Source organism: Stomoxys calcitrans, chromosome 1 (assembly GCF_963082655.1).
Source record: "Stomoxys calcitrans chromosome 1, idStoCalc2.1, whole genome shotgun sequence".
Classification (NCBI taxonomy): domain Eukaryota; kingdom Metazoa; phylum Arthropoda; class Insecta; order Diptera; family Muscidae; genus Stomoxys; species Stomoxys calcitrans.
In genome coordinates, this window is record NC_081552.1 from 182,663,766 (window position 1) to 182,680,841 (window position 17,076).

The 17,076-nt window shown below is 39.4% G+C and overlaps 2 protein-coding genes and 1 long non-coding RNA gene across 9 annotated transcripts in view; all 3 read right to left on the minus strand.

Moving 5' to 3' along the window:
• LOC106084962 (alpha-tubulin N-acetyltransferase 1) overlaps nucleotides 1–13,048 on the minus strand; it is a 171,866-nt gene extending 158,818 nt beyond the window's left edge. For 2 of the 7 annotated variants that reach the window (XM_059360754.1, XM_059360755.1), the window contains exons 1-2: nucleotides 12,756–13,046; nucleotides 525–695 (exon numbers count right to left, since the gene is read on the minus strand). The gene's annotated coding sequence lies outside the window, so the exon portion shown is untranslated. Of the gene's footprint in view, nucleotides 1–524; nucleotides 696–1,271; nucleotides 1,329–12,755 lie in introns of those variants that run through there. The other 5 variants (XM_059360748.1, XM_059360749.1, XM_059360750.1 and 2 more) reach the window with 5 other exon arrangements.
• A 685-nt stretch (nucleotides 13,049–13,733) lies between these two features.
• On the minus strand, nucleotides 13,734–14,197 carry LOC131995009 (uncharacterized). Its single transcript, XR_009397060.1, has 2 exons — nucleotides 14,131–14,197; nucleotides 13,734–14,066 (listed from the first exon to the last, which is right to left on the minus strand). It is a non-coding gene; the product is annotated as an uncharacterized LOC131995009 (long non-coding RNA).
• Nucleotides 14,198–15,900: 1,703 nt separating this feature from the next.
• LOC106084957 (small ribosomal subunit protein eS17) lies at nucleotides 15,901–16,813 on the minus strand. The gene is made up of 3 exons (XM_013248943.2): nucleotides 16,729–16,813; nucleotides 16,323–16,474; nucleotides 15,901–16,249 (listed from the first exon to the last, which is right to left on the minus strand). The coding sequence occupies exons 1-3, from the start codon at nucleotides 16,729–16,731 to the stop codon at nucleotides 16,009–16,011; spliced, it is 396 nt and encodes a 131-aa protein (XP_013104397.1). The 5' UTR covers nucleotides 16,732–16,813; the 3' UTR covers nucleotides 15,901–16,008.
• Between the last annotated feature and the right edge of the window lie 263 nt (nucleotides 16,814–17,076).

Sequence of the window (17,076 nt, forward strand, 5' to 3'; positions counted from 1 at the left end):
TATGTGTATGACAAATAACTTCAAATCTAATAATAAGATATTGCAAATTTTACAAACTTGTCCATAAACATTGATAAGTGATTATCTACTCATTGATAAGTGAAAGTTTTGTGCGATGATAAGGGATGTCTTTTAGCCTAGTCCGAACGGCGTGTCGCAGGGCGACATCTCTTTGGCGATAAGTTTTTACATGGCATATTAGCTCAAAAATGTAGCCAGCATTATGAGGGGATAACCCCCGCTTTAAATTTTGTTAGATGTTCTCGCCAGGACTCGAACCCAGGCGTTCAGCGTCATAGGCGGATATGCTAACCTCTGCGCTTATTTGGCCTCCATACGGACTAATAATAAGATATTATTAATCATAATCCACGTTTAACCCTCACAATATTTCTTCCCTTTTCGTAGGGTTTTTATAGCATCTTCCACTTTTTTTAATTTGATTCTATTATGCTCTCCCTGGTCTATTAAAATGTCCCCCAAACAGCATAGATAAGAATTAATGCAAACTTATGTTCACTTACCTTTCGGTGAAATAGAATCAAAAGACCCTTTGTTACGTATTTTCTGCTCTGCTGCAGTTATTTCACAGTTGTTATGTTTCCGGTTTTTCTTTTAGTTTTTTTTTATGTTATCCTGTTGCCTTTTTTTACTTCCTTAGAGAGGGGGGTGTGAGAAGGAGAGACACTTAAACTCTGAATCACATATGATGGGGATGAGGAACGACAAAACAAAAACAAAGAAAGAGAGGAAAACGAAGAATGAGTGAATGCAAACATTAATGGGGGGTTGGTGGCTGGATGCTGCCGAATGTATCCCCAACTGGAAGAAAATGGTTTTAAATAGTTTTTCCCTCTGTTGAATTGAGAGAAACCCGAAGGGGTGGTTGAACTTTTATCGATTTGCAAGATAAAATTTTGATTTTTTTCGTCTTTTATTAAATAAATTAAAGCATAGAAAAGTCAAAAAATTTCGCATTAAAAAAAAAAAAACATTCTACAAAATTCTTAACTTTCTTATAAGTAATTGCGTATTCAAAACTTTAAATCACTAATCTCTCAACCAAAAAATTATGATTTTGTCATATCCAAGCCGATTTCACCGGTTAAATACATTTTTTTTTGCACTTTTAACCACCACACCGTTATTTTTTTAGCTAAAAATTGATATTATTTTTATTTTTTTTCCATTTCATTCATTTTTTTTTTTTTTGCTTTATTTAATTTATAAACTTTTATTTTTGTGTATTGCTTTTCAAATTTGCTGCGAACCTTTATTGTGATGAAGACCGACAACACCCGGAACGTTTGCTTAGCACGTAACAACTGAAATGAATTCCATATAGTTGAGCGTACTCGTGCGCATTTGCCACAGTTAAAGACACCAAAAATTGCGGCTAACAGTGCGTTAGAAAAAACTGAACAATGTAGACTTTAACAATTCGTAATGTTTTTAGATAACTGGTATGAACAAATGAAGCTATTTGCTTGAAATTTTGCACTCTCCACCATCCTATGGTGGAGGGTAAAAATAACGATTTTTAATTTTTTACACATCGAAATAGCCATGACATTTCAAGTCGATCTAGCCATATCCGTCCGTCTGTCTTTCTGTAAAAAGCTCGCTAACGTTCGAAGGAGTAAAGCTAGGCGCTTAAAATTTGGTATAGGTGGGTTTGGATTGCAAATGGACTATATCGGTCCATATTTTGATATGGCTGCCTTCATTAGCGAATCCAGCCCAGCTTACTGGGGGGGAGGGGCTAAGGCCCTTTGAACAGTAATAAAAATAAAATTTGTAAATTTTGATGAAAACAATGGAATATTTAAAATTCTGGGGGGTGCTTAGCCCTAGAAGGCGCAAATATGCGATTTAGCTGAAATTTTGCATGAAGTAGTTTGTTTTGACTTTCAACCACTTTGCCAAGTATGGCCCAAATCGGTTCATAACCTGATATAGCTTCCATATAAACCAATCTCGGATCTTCACTTCTTGAGCCTCTAGAGGACCCAATTATTATCCGACTTGGCTGAAATTTTGCATAAAGTGTTTTGTTTTGACTTCCAACATCTCTGCCGAGTATGGTCCAAATCGGTTCCTCACCTGATATAGCTCCTATATAAACCGATCTCGTATCTTGATTTTTGAGCCGCCAGAGGACGCAATTATTATCGGATTTGTTTGAAGTTTTACATGAGATGTTTTGGTTCTGACTTCCAAAAACTGGAAGAATCACTTTGAGAGACAAAGTAATAGTAAAAACGGACCCCCTAATGTTGACCATGCGGATCTGCACCTGGAATGTTCGCACGCACTATAGAGAAGGTGCAGTATACGCGCTGGCGGATGTGTTAGAGAAGTACACGGCAGATATTAGCGCCTTACAGGAAGTGCGTTAGACTGGAAATGGCGTGAAAACAACACCAAACGATGACGAACTATACTATAGCTGCCATAGCAGGAGGCATGAATTTGGCAGCGGATTTGTGGTTAGTCGGGAACTGAAACACTCAACACACATGATATTAAAATCGTTCTGGGAGATTTTAATGCGAAGATAAGCAAAGGTAGACATCTTTGGTCCAACAGTGGGAAAGTTTAGCCACCACGAAATAACGTCCGATAATTGGTTGAGGCTAATAGATTTCGCCGCGGCAAAAAACATGGTGGTTAGAAGCACCAGATTTTAAAATCGAAGGATTCACAAAGCCAAGTGGTTTCACCCGATCAAAACACAAGAAATCAAAATATCATGTTGTAATAGATGGAAGGCATTTTTCCAGCGTGTCGATTCGAGTACCAAACGTAGGCAAAAAACATGGTAGTTAGTAGTAATTTCAACATAAAGATATTCACAAATATCGGGTGACAACGCGATCAAAACACGAGGAATTAAATTTATCACATTGTGCTAGATGAGAGGCATTGTTAGATGTACGAGCGTGTTAGATGTACGATCGATCCGTGGAGCGAATAAAGATTCGGATCAATACCTTGTTATAGCAAAGGTTCGTACCCGTTTGAATATGGCGAGGAAAGTACGATTTGACACTGCACAGAAGCTGGACATTGAAAAGCTACAAACACAACAGATGGCAACGGCTACTCCACTCGACTGACCCAAATGCTTGATGAAAGAACTCCTTGTTCCGATGATATAATGGCGCAGTGGCAAACCATTGCCCCTCCATGGAAAAAGCCGCGAAATCCGTACTTGGGCACTGGAATCCTCCCCCCAGGAAACCCATAATACGACCAGGAGTATCGAGATGGTACTAAAGCCAAGAATGCGGCATATAGAGCAACACCGCAATCAATAACAACGCACCAGATGAAGGAGAGATATGGAGAGAAAAGGAGAGAGGAGAAACGTCTATTCCGTAGAAAGAAAAAGGAAATGGAAAGACGTGAGTGTTAGCGAATTGAGATGTACAGGAGTGAGAATGAAGTCCAGAAATTCTACAAAAGAATTAAACATCACACCGATGGCTTTGGTGCAGGCACATTCTCTTGTAAAGACAAAGATGAAGTCGGGTAGCTGACACAGATAGCATTCTGTGAATGTGGAAAGAACATTTTACCCATTTACTAGTGTCCGACGAAGGCGGCGAAAAGAATATTGCAGAACCAATCCCTGATGATGGTATAGAATGTTTACCTCCTAGGCAGTATGAAGTCCAAGAAGTAGTGACGCGATTGAAGAACAACAAGGCAGCAGAAGCCGACGGGTTACTCGCTGAACTATTTAAAACCGGAGGCGGCAAGCTGATTAGGCGTATGCATCAGCTTGTCTGCGCAATCTGACTGGAAAAACGCATACCCGATGATTGGAACCTCAGCATACTATGTCCCATACACAAGACAGGAGAGAAGATGGAATGTGACAACTACAGAGGAATAAATCTTCTCCCCCTCGTATACCAGATACTTTAGAGCGTACTGTGCCAAATCCTGGAAAAGACCCGAGAAGGACAAATCAACACCTACCATCTCTTTGTTGACTGCAAAGCCGCTTTCGATGCCCCTTTACGTTCAAAGGTATTTCAAGCCATTTCTGAATTTGGTATACCTGCAAAATTAATAAGACTCTACAGGATGACACATGCTGATACAAGTCCTCAGTAAGAATAGGAAAGAATCTCTTCGAACCATTTAATAGTAAACGAGATTCCAGACAAGGAGACGGCTGTTTCGTGTGATCTCTTATCCTGCTGGAATAGATTAAACGAGATGCAGAAGTGAATAGATATGGCACACTAATCACAAGAGAGCACATGCTACTCGCCTATGCCGACGACATCGATATCATAGGCCGGTCACGGAAAGTAGTAACTGCAGCCTTTGAAAGAATCGAAAGTGAGTCAGTGAAAATGGGTATGGCAGTAAATGGAGACGAAATGGATTGTTTCAACTCCCAAAACGCCTTGTACAACCGATCAGAAGAAGAAAAATGGATAAAGTTGGGAACCACAACTTTGAGATAGTCAGCCACTTTATCTACCTCGGTAACGCCGTAAACGAAACGAATGACACTTCTTTTAAGAGAAAGCGAAGAATAATACTGGTAAACAGATGCTACTTTGGATTAAGTAAGCAGTTTAGAAACAAGGGCACCTCTAGACAGACGAAGATTACACCATACAAGACACTGATACAACCCGTGTTGTTTTGTGGTTCTGAGGCATGGATACTTCTGAAGCCAGATGGTTTAAAGCCGGACAATATCCTGCAAGGGAATCTCAATAGATTTAAGACCCAAAAAAAAAAAAGCGCAAACAGACAAACCAAACGAAAGGCACGTCACATGTGGTGTAGGTATCACTGCATATACACAAAAACGGCACTGACAGCATCAACCGTTGGGCGATCGCCGTGCGAATTTGTTTTCTATTGCGCTTGTGAAGCAAGTCGTCTTAAAGAGCCCTGTTCAAATTCAGATGTGTGCTTTACAACCTACTCTAGTTGGGATGGTATGTACCGCTGATGATATTTCTTGGTCGAAATTGAAATCGTGATACGTAACTCTTAAATGTTTTTTACTATGTTATTCTTTGAATAGAAAGCATTAAACAATGGTCTAAAGTTGGACTATATTCTGCAATGGAATCCCAGAAAGACAAATGTTTTTTAAAGCAAAATTTTAATGAAATTTTACTTAAGGCAAAATTCAAACTAATATTTTTCTTAACACAAAATTCTAATGAAGTTTTTTCTTAGGACAAATATTTAATAAAATTTTTCCTTAAGACAAAATTTTGTTGAATTTTTTCATAAGACAAAATTTTAACAAATCCTATTTGTTCTTTTTCGATGACATTTTTGGAAAAAAAAATTATTGAAAGTTTCTTTAGTTAATTATAATTTTTAGAATTATTTTTTTTTTTAACATTTTTACTACCTTGTCCGGAAATGGAGTCGAGATAATTTTCTCGACTCCGACTCCGGGCAAAATTGCTCGAATCCGCAGCCGTGCTATAAAGAGATATCGGGCAAAGAACTTGACAAATGCGATCCATGCATAATAGATGCGGCACAGCCGAACTTAGGACGCTTTTATATGTTATTCTTCTTAACAAATTTAAGTCCTACATGTGCTATGTCCATTTGTTTGTCAAAAGCATGCAAACTTCGACGCTCGAAATTAAGCCCAAAAATATATTGCAAGAGTGAGTCAGTTGGGATGGTTATCAGACCAAATCGGTTCACTTTTCGATAAAGCTGGCATATAAATCAGTATCGCAGTCTGCGATTTGGCTTAATATATACAAGTGGTTCTGCTATGATTTCCAACATCCCTACCAATTATGATCAAAACCGGTATATAAGCTCCCATATAAACCGATCTATATGCTTCATTTCTTAAATATTTCAAGTGGGTAATTTTAAATTAATTTCGGTAACATTTTGCATATTTTTATTTATTTATTTATGGATTTATTGTCTACACAACAAGTTAATAATCTTACAATTATAGTGTAGATTTATTGTTATATATTACATCCGACTTAAGTAGGCTCGCAATAAATAAACTAGGTTACAATAAATAAAAGTGGAACAAAAGAGTGTTTAAAACAAGTGTTAAAAAAAAACCGTATGTAATTGTGAATTTAACAAAAGCACAAATAAATTTATAATTTGAAAAAATTTTAAAGCAAAATTTAAAAAAATAAAATAGCAGTTAACTATGAGAAAAATTTAATTATCCGTATTTTAAATGTAATCGTGTTGCTGATGCATTGACTATCGTGTGGTAGATTATTTCAAAGACGTATGTTGCTAATATAAAATTGTCGCTCAGATATAAGACTCCGTCTTCTAAAAGGTGTTAAATTTCCTCCTCTATCTGATTGGGCAAATCTCAGTCTCTCAAACAAATATCTAATAACCTCATGTAAAAATATTAATGATCTGGTATTTATAAGATTGTTGAAACTAAGTCCAAATAGGGAATCTACATATTGCGAAACATGCTGGCTCCTATTTAAACCATACACATAACGGACTATGCTGTTAAAAGCGACATTCAATTTGCGGAGGCTCGAAAAATCACAATTTGAAAAAGGTTCACAACCATATATCAAACCTGGAACTAGAATGTTTTCGCCAGAAGAATTCGCATATTTATGGGTGTAAAAGAGTGTGTGATCCACAAAGCACGAAGCTTTGCTGCAACGTTAGCACGATCGGACCAGCTCAAACAACTGTTAAAAATCGCACCTAAATTCCTCTGACCATTAAAGTAAATATCCGGTTGTCGCATGTTGAAATTCTTGTTTTTGTGAACAACCAAACATTTGGAATTACTTGGATTTAACAACAAAACATTTGCAGTCGCCCAGTCATAAACGCGAAGTAGGTCCGCGTTATGTTTATATTCAGCATACATCATTATCTGACCGTGTTCTAGTTAGCGAGGCAAGTCGTTCGCATATAATGAAAAAAGAAGTGGGCCTATTATCGAGCCTTGGAGAACCCCTTAGATACGAACAAGGGGTTAGATAATATATTCCCTGCGCATATTGACTCCCGTCTATCGCTCAGATACGACATAACCAGACTCGTTGCCGTTGATGTGAATTTAAAAAAATCCTTAGTTTCATGCACAAATTCTGGTGATCAACCGTGTCGAAAGCTTTGGAGTAATCCAAAAGAACCAGAAAGCCAACTTTGTACTCATCAATGTCATTTCTGATCGATTCAGCCACTTCAACCAATGCAGTAATGAAACTATGATCAGAACGGAAACCGGACTGTCTTTCTGACAACAAGGACTCTTGGTGAAGATATACCGACATCTGTCCATGAAGGATTTTCTCGAAAACCTTAGAGGGATAGCATAGAAACGATATCGGCTGATAATCAACGTTGGATTTGGGAATGGGGATAATCATTGAATGCTTCCAAATAATAGGATACACACTGGATCTCAAAATTGTATTAAACATGTACGTAAAGTACGGTAGGAGATATGGAAGTAACATTCGTACAAATCTCGGATCAACTCCGTCCAAAGCAATTGCATTTGATTTAACACGGACAAAACTCTCATAAACCTCCTCATGGCTAACACATCTAAATTCAAAATGACTGCGGGCATCAAAAACGAAAGCCGGCACATCATCATCACAGTAAAATTGCGTGTCCGTTTGTAAATTGGGTATGCTTATGAAGGTCCTGTTAAGTTCATTTGGATCCCCATGGTATCGAGTGGTTCACTTGGGTTTACCAACTCCGATGTCTTGTATCACCTTCCATTTACTCTTCAAGCCCACTGCGCACTCAAATCTTGAAGTATAATACTCCATTTTAGCCGCATTAATAAAACTGTTGACTTTCCTCCTGGCATCACGGAATTCTTCTTTCAGCTCTGCAGACTTGAAACGCTTCCATCTACTGTAAGCCAAGTCCCTGTCCCCGATAAGCGCCTTGATTCTTGAATTGAACCATGGCTTTGTGTTGGCCGAGACCCTTTTAATCCTTTTTGGAACTGTTGCATCATAGAGACGTAAAATGTTATCCGTCATGAAAGCCGACTGCTGATCGACAGTTAAAAGTGTAAATATGTCATCTCAGTTAACCTGGTAGATCATACCAACTAAATGTTCATAATTCAAATTTCCGTAGTCACGATAAAATACGTCCTCCTCTTCCTCCCGCAAAGCAAAATCGTAGACGAGATAAATCAGATCATGCTTAGAGAAACATGGAACAGAAATCTGATCATATAATGATATCTTCAAAGAATTATTGACAAAGAACAAATCTAAGAGTGTATTGAGTGTAGTGACGAATAGGTCAATCGTCAACATAGCATCAGTCAGACTTGAATATATAAGTGATTATAACATCAATAGGACGGAGGTAGATTCATTTTGCAAATCCGTTTGCAACAACTAAATGTTCTTGATCGTCTTAAAATTCTAAGACGATTAAGCGATGTCTGTGTGTCTATCCATATACCTATCCGTCTGTCTGTCAGTCCATCTGCCAGCCCGTCTGTCTTTACGTCTGTCTATCCATCTGCGTTTACGTCTGTATATCCATCTGCCTCCCGGCACGAAATAACTATGAGCACCACACAGGCTCGAACTTTTTTGAGCTCCAATCTGCAGTCGCGGACAATCAGCGGTATCGAGCGTAGAATCTTAATGAGAGCCCGGCTACCATCTCCTGCATGATTACCGAGTGCCTATGATGCTTGATATGAAAAGGCGAGTTATTGGCGCCTTTAAATAACCAATGGCCATCATGTTCTCGCGGCGAACGGTCCTTTGGATCGGAACGAGCTTGCTCACCATTAGCCACCTCCACATATAGACATATATAGGCTACAACAACATCTATCTGTCTGTCCGACCATCTGCTTGTCTACGGTGGTTGTTGTTGTTATAGCAGTGTGTTGTGTTCTATCTTTCGTTTGCTTGGTTCTGCCGGATATCCAGATCCAGGAACTCTTCGAATATAGTGGGTTGTTTTAAGAGGGATCTGAGTCTGAGTCGAGTAGGTCTGACTGAGCAGTTAAACAGGTGACGTATGTCGTGTATTCCCAGGTCACAATCGGGAAACACTTCCTGCTCGTTGCCATCAATCCTGGTTTTGTAGGAGTTCGGTCGGCTGCATCCGCCGAAACGCAATTGAGCCAGAACTACTATGGTTTGCCGGGGCATATCAAATTCAATAGGGCAATGGGTTGCGGTCGTTCTCTAAGGACCAGCTATTCACCGCATCTACTACCGTGTCTGCATGAATGTAGGCTAGATCCGCTTGATATGTTGCTTGATCTACAACGCTGATCTTATAGCGTTGAAGCACCCGCTCTCCATCATGAAGATCCACTTTACGCCTTCTGGGCGGTGGATGGCTATCCACAATATGATAGATTTGGATGGTCCCTGCGATATCAGTCCAAAAGGTATTGCTTAGACAGCATGTAAGTATGTCTTCGCACGAGTAGTACATGTGTCTCCTGCTAGAGGTGGTCCACATGAGAACTAAGACAAGTAGTTAAGATTTCTTTGTTGTTGTTGTTGAAGCCACATTTTCATGTGGAGTAGGCAATCCTCGTTAAGCTCCTGTAGGTGAGCCAGCTCATTCCGATCCAAAGGACCGATCGCTGCGGGAACATGGTGGTGTCATATTGGACATCATAGGAACTCTGTATTTGTACAAGAGCCGTTGCCGCCCGGCCTCTCACTGAGACTCTCTGCTCGATACCGCTGATTGTCCGCGAGTGCCGTTGCAACTACACCGTATGGAGCATTCCACTATCCGGAGACTGTGGATGCGCCCGGTAGGTCGCAGCTAAGCTTCCGTGAAAGCATTGAACACCACACAGATCGAACCCCATTGTTCCAGCCTGTTTGGTGCTCACAGTAATTCGTCTGTGTTGATGGAAACAGGATATACACCTACCTCGATCAAAAGAGGGGAGGAGGAAAAGGCTAAAAATACTTCGACAGATGCAGAAGATTCTAAGGAGTACTTGTCCGCATCGCAAATATCCACCGCCCTAAGGAACAGTGATGACACTTACTTATTTCACAATGCGCCTAGATTCGTAAAGAAACTTATGGTCATTCGCTATGCAAGTATGATGTAGTTCTAGCCAGCTACTACACTCGTTTCCAACGCACTGTTTCATTCGGCCAAAAAACTATTGTGGGCTTGGGGGGAATTTGTTTGCATGGTAGCTCGTTTCTGTTCATTCGTCATCATCGCTTTTGCAGTTAACAGCGCCGTTTGTTGTATCTTTTCTGTTTATGTGATTTCTATGCTTTGTGCTCGCTCCGCTCCCACCGGTAAATGATGTTTATAGTTTTCTTGTTTGTTTAGTCTTTGCTATGAAATTGGAATTAACAGAAAAACCAGAACAAAGCAAAATATGAAAAATCATCATCATATTCTATGCCGTGGATGAATTACTATGTGTGTGCTTTCGGAGCTATAGTATTAAGCAATTTCAAAAAAAGTATAAATTATACACAATTTAACGCTAGAACTTTCATTGTTAAACAATATTTTAGACTGCTCAAAGTTGAAAAGATTTCAGGGGTTTACCTCTAAGGCAACATTTGTGAGGCCTTCAGCATTGTTAGACTTCTCTATGAAAATGTGCCGCGACGCCTCGCTGACTCGGCTATAAAAGCAACTTATTATTGAGCTAAAGTTTGAATCAGACAGCACTCATTGACATGATAGAGGTCTTATCGCAGTTCACCAATGTTTTATTCAAGTCCCTCGGAAAAATTTACCCAAAATTAGCTTCATTGAGATGTGGCTGTGTTAAGAAGTTTTATGAAAATTCCGATGAGGAAATTGTTTAACTAAACTCAAGTTGCGGGGCTCGTGATTCAAATAAGATTGGTCTATACAGCGGAAATATTGGATTAGGACAGTGTGATTCAGGAGATCTGTACCAAATTTTACCGAATTAGCGCAAACAAGTAAAAGCCTGTTAAGTACGGCCGGGCCTAATCTTATTTAGCCTCCACCATGGATCGCATTTGTCGAGTTCTTTGTCCGGTATCTCTTTTTAGGCAAACAAAGGATAAGGGATAAGAAATGCTATGCTATTGGAGCTATATCAAGTCCGATTCGAACTATAAATTAATTGAATGTCTAAGACCATATTAGAAGTCATTGTGTAAAATTTCAGCCAATTCAGATAAAAATTGCGCCCTTCAGGGGCGAGTTCGGTTTATATGGGAGCTGTATCAGGCTATAGACCGATTCAGACGATATTTGAGACGTATGTTGATTTCATGGGAGAAGCCGTTGTACAAAATCTCAGCCAAATCGGATAAGAGTTTCGTCCTCTAGAGGCTTAAGGAATGTATGTGGCAACTATATCAGGTTATGAACCGGTTTGAACCATACTTTGCACAGTTGTTGGAAGTCAAGCTAAATTTCACCCAATTCGGATAATATGGCAGCTATATCAAAACATGGACCGATATGGCCCATTTACAATCCCAACCGTCCTACACTAATAGGAAGTATTTCTGCAAAATTTCATGCGCCTAGCTTTATTTCTTCGAAAGCTAGAGCGCTTTTGACAGATAGACGGACGAACGGACATGGCTAGATCCATTTAAAATCAAGAATATATATCCACCATCTTGTGGTGCTATATTTGGCATGATTTTTGCAACATAACATGCCGAACCATTTAAAATTAGTTGAATACCATCAGGTCAATCCCTTGGCAGCCGGTTGTACGTACCGGATTGAGCCGATGGAGTCTTTCATCGGCAAGTGCTGCCGCCTCAGTGTACAAGACACTGCTACAAGAATCCCTTGGCAGCCGGTTGTACGTACCAGATTGAGCCGATGGAGTCTTTCATCGGCAAGTGCTGCCGCCTCAGTGTATAACACACTGCTACAAGAAAAACTACAACCATACAGGATGTGTGGTGTTTTTCGTGGTCACGAGGAGCTCAGATGAAAGCCCGGTAGCGCCCAAAGGCTGCGGATAGTGGAATGCATACGAAGTAGTTGCAACTGCAGCGGACAATCAGCAATATCGAGTGGAGTCTCACGGAGGTCGGGCAGCACCGGCTCTTGCTTTAATACTGAGTGCCTATGATGCTTAATATGACAATAGCCATGACGTAAATGGCGATCGGTCTTATGGACCGGATCAAGATTGCTACCTCCACATGCAAATGTGGCTTTTATAAATGAACTTGTGATTAAGGTTGCGAAGGTTAACAACAGTTCAATATAGAAGCTATATCATGTTCGCTGCCTTCTTAAGGGCAACTTCTGTGTTAAACTAAACATACCGCCCTCTCACATCCAAGGGAATACCTACTATTGGGTTGCCCAAAAAGTATTTGGCGTTGACAAATTTTTTCACAGCTTGTGACTCTGTAATTGCATTCTTTCTTCTGTCAGTTATCAGCTGTTACTTTTAGCTTGCTTTAGAAAAGAAGTGTAAAAAAAGTATATTTGATTAAAGTTCATTCTAAGTTTTATTAAAAATGCATTTACTTTCTTTTAAAAAATCCGCAATTATTTTTTGGGCAACCCAATACATACTTAAAAAACAAATCGTGATTGGTATTTAATTTAATTTTCTTCACTACTGCAGCCGTAGGCATTGTAGGCAGCTCACTTTGTGTTATTAACCATATTGCGTGTTTGCGGCTTTGCTAACCATAACATATTCCCGCCAGTTTGCAGAATTTAGAGTTGCTCGATTTAATATAACGCATAGAACAAATTACATTATACATAGATATGTATATACTTACACGAAAGTGAACAGCGACCAAACTGTGTAAATATGTATGTATGCACGAATTGTTACTGTTCTTGGAAGCTGTTTTGGATGGGATGTAGTTATTTTTTCGGGTTTACTCTCATACGCGAGCACTAGAGATTTTTGTATGTTTTTTCGTTTAAATTTAACTAAGTACATAAACAATTAATGTCTATCACTAATTATTAACAATTTATCTAATTTGTGTTTTATTTTGATTTTTCCACACACACACAAATTTGCTACTACATATTTTGTTGCGTTCGTTGCAATACACTGGTTCTACAGCTGTTATCTATGACATTTCTAATAAGAATAGAAAACAGGGTAACCAACTGCCGAAATTTATTGCATCATACCTTTCGTTACATGTACGGCAACGCAAACTACAATGGCGTTCTTATACAGCCTTTTGTGTCTGGAAAAAACGATTTTTATATAGTTTGAATTTTTAATATTGGAATAATGATTCCAATATTAAAAATAAGATAAGAATTTTCAGGTAAAATTAGTGTCAATCCGGCACGTACAACCGGCTGCCTTGGGATTGACACCCTGTTGTAGTATACATGAGTGTAGTGTAAATACGGCTCACATAAACCTATGCAAAATGTAACTCTGAGTGCATTCCACACACCGTTACAAGGCAAAGTATTGGAAATCACAATAAGGGACTCGTGTTAAACCTCATATAGCTATATGTGTAATATATATTAACAGATCTTGGTAAAAATACAAATAGTGCATAATGCCAGCGAATGTGGTTTATCCAAGGGGGCCCGAGCCCTATGAGCACCACCCAGGCTGGAACTTTGAGTTCCCATCTGTGTGGTGTTCATTGTTATCACGAGAAGTTTAGCTGCGCGCTATCGGTCGCGTCCACAAATTGCGGATAATGGTGTGCTCCATACGGAGTAGCTGTATATAGACATATAGACATGTGGCTACAACAACAATAACATTAAAGAGATAACTCGGGCAATTGTATGTATTTGAACACCTTTATACATAAGCCCAACTCTCTTAAAACCCATTGAAAAGTTACAAAATAAGCAAATTTGAAAACGCTTCCTTGCTTATGCCTTTATAGCTTAGATAGTGGGACTTAGCTTACTTCCACTTTCTGAATCTTTCACGATGGAAACAACTGTATGAAGTCTTCGGTAGCCTTAAACCCCGTTTACACTGCTCTTTAAATCCGGATTCAGTGGCTCGATCATCTGTTTCCCCTTTATAAAATAGGCAGACGGGGTTTTAGCTTAAATATCTTCAGCCATCAATCCCTCAGGTCAAGTTCTCTGCACTATAACATATATAGATAGAAAGTATGTTAGAAGCCATGAATAAAATCCCGTTTAAAGTTGTACCTGAAGTCCAGCATTTTTCCCAAATCTTCAACCACATTATTCGGCCACCACCAACTAATCCAAAATATCCTGCGTCACATTTGACAGCCTTAACATACCATACCCACATGCTACTACAATTTGTAATAAAGTCAAAAGTAGAAACAAGGCCCTCAAATCAAACCCATAAACCACACTTCTCCCAAGAGAGGTGTCGCTGTGCGGAACGCCGTTGGAAATCTGCAACAGAAAGGAGGTCACATATCATTGAGCTTAAATTTGAATCGCACAGCACTTATTGATATGTGAGAAGTATGCTGCATAGTTTGTCACTGACTGGCCAATAGCAGTTGTTATTGTTGTTGTAACCTGTGGACGCGCCCGGTGGCGCTCAGCTTAGCTTCTCGTGATAACTACATATGACCACCACACAGATCGGAGCTCAAAGTCCCAGCCTGTGTGGTGTTAATAGTTATCCAGTGCAGGGTGTTTTACAATAAGGCGGCAGTCCTTGCCGATGGAGGATTCCATCGGGTCAATCCGGTACGTACAAGGTTTTTTTTTATCAGCAAACAACTTAAAGATCTTGCTCTACTCCAGACCTTGTTGTTGCAGTCACATTTGTATGTGAAGGTAGCGATCCTCTTCAAATAATAAACGTCAAGATTGGCAAGGTTGTTGTTCAAACTCACGTAGAGGTCGTCAATGCGAGCCCTAGGTCATGATCTTACAATCGTCCGCAAATGATACGATCTTAATGCCGTCTGGAGGGTGTGGAATATCGGAGAGGTAGAGATTAAACAGTGTCGGAAATTTCAAATGCCTTGGGAAACTCCCTGTTTTCGTCAACAGGGTTTCGGCTTCTTATCACTGAACGACTGGTGACCCCTCAGATAGTTCTCAAACCAACATTACAAGTCTGGCTGAAGGGACGTGTTAACGATGTCCTCAAAGAGCGTGGCATTACTGACCGTATCAAAGGCTTTCGAGAGATCTAGTCACTAGGACCGTACTATCGTATGGCCTGGTCTGATTTAGACACCGGTTAATATGTATAGTGATGACGTGCAAAGCAATCATCAAACTATGCAATATACGGAGTCTAAGCTTTATAGTTGAGTGAGCTTGTTCCGGTCCATATGACCAAACGCTGCGGGAATGTTATGGTTGTTCAAAGACGCCAATAAGTCGCCTTGTCATATCAAGTGTCACTGGTATTAAGTATTTAAGCAAGAGCCGGTACCGGTTGTTAGACTCTCCATTCGTTTCTACTGATTGTCCGCGAACGCAGTTCCAGGTACTTCATATACAAAGCATTCCACTAGGCGTAAACTGTGGACGGTGGCTTTCAATTGAGTTTCTCCGGGGGAATCCGTTTTGGGCCCCCTGGTCCGAGCCCCAAAACGGACTTCATATTCATGTTCCTGGGGTCATTTTAGGAGGGTATGCAATAAAATTAGGAAAATTTCTTGCGATTTTCCCCGCACTCCAGCCGGATTTAAACTTGAAATTCGTAAATAAACTTTTATTTGTTAATCATAGTGCTGTATGGCAATGTCAGAGCGGAGTGCTTTGGAGTGTGTGCGCTATGCGTTTCCCATGAATTTCTCTTGAGCAATTCCACAAAGTAGTACTCCGGAATTATTTGTTCTAACAAAAACAAGCGTGCTTCAAAAAATCTACGATAGACAAAAAATTCACGACAGGTTTGCACTTTTCTCATTTTAGCCGCAATGCCTTTCATCAGTTGTTCCAATATTAAAATTCCATTCACAACTCCACATTGTCCACTTGTTTTTTTCCACATTTTTTGTTTTTTTATTGAAAATCAAAAAAAATCATTTCCCTAAAAAAACAGGGAAATCATTTTGCACTCCAGCTTGAACGTGAACTTAAGATCTAATTTCTGCGAGAGTAAGTGTTGGTTGAGGGTTGGGTCAATTGAAGACCACGAATGTTGTGGAAGTCCAACATCTTCAACATCTCCTTGGTATCGGGATCGACTTCAATGATATCTTGTTCCAAAGCAGAGACAGCAGGAACGTAGTTATCACGACGTTCACGTTCTTCTTCTTGCAATTTGATGGAAATACCACGCACTTGAGAGTGGCGGAGACGGCCCATCAAATGGGTAACATAACTACAAAGAGAGAAAGAAAACAGCAAACGTTAAAACATTCAATTATGAAATAGATCTGTAACATGAAACTTACCCGGCAATCTTGTTTCTCAAGGGCTTGGTGGGGATAATGGCAACTTCCTCACAAATGCGCTTGTTGGTATGGAAATCCGATGTCAAGCGGGTGTAGTATTTCTCAATGATGACCTTGGCGGCCTTCTTGATAGTCTTGGTTCTTACACGACCCTTTTGTTGTTAACATTTCCAATGTTTTTTTTTTTTTTTTGAAGAGCAGCAGAGTAAAGGAAAACAAAAGAAAATTAGGTTTGTTTATCAATCAAATATTCAACGTTCATTCTTTGATTTATTTTGAAATTTCAATAACACTTTATGGGCAAATTCATTTTCATTATTGTTTTCTGCTAATTTTTCACTAAATTACACCGATGCTATTGAATTTTCACGATTTTTGTTTAAAAATATTTTAGGCTGACACCTACCATGGTGAAAGATTTTACCGGAAAAGAACAGTAAAAAGTCAATTTTCATTAAATGTCATTTTGACAGTTGTCAATAGTGGTTGACATAGCAAGCAGCTTGCATATGTGTACACAAATGAGCTGTGTTAAGTTGGTTTAATTTGCTTACAGCGGCAGCATGTTGAATAATAACTCAAAGTAAAAATCTTTCCGTTATTTTTGTAACCAAATTCACTTTGAGGGCCTTGTTGAACATTTAAGAAAAATAAAGAGAAGTTGGAGTCCATACATGACACTTTGATGTACATAAGGATCCCCCTCCACTGATGATTTGGTTGTTGCTATAACAGTGTGTTGTATACTATCATC

Excerpts from the sequence above, each read along its gene's own strand:
- LOC106084957 (XM_013248943.2), bottom strand. Across the intron at positions 16,250-16,322 it reads TTGAGAAACAAGATTGCCGG|TTATGTTACCCATTTGATGG; the intron begins GTAAGTTTCATG and ends CTCTCTTTGTAG.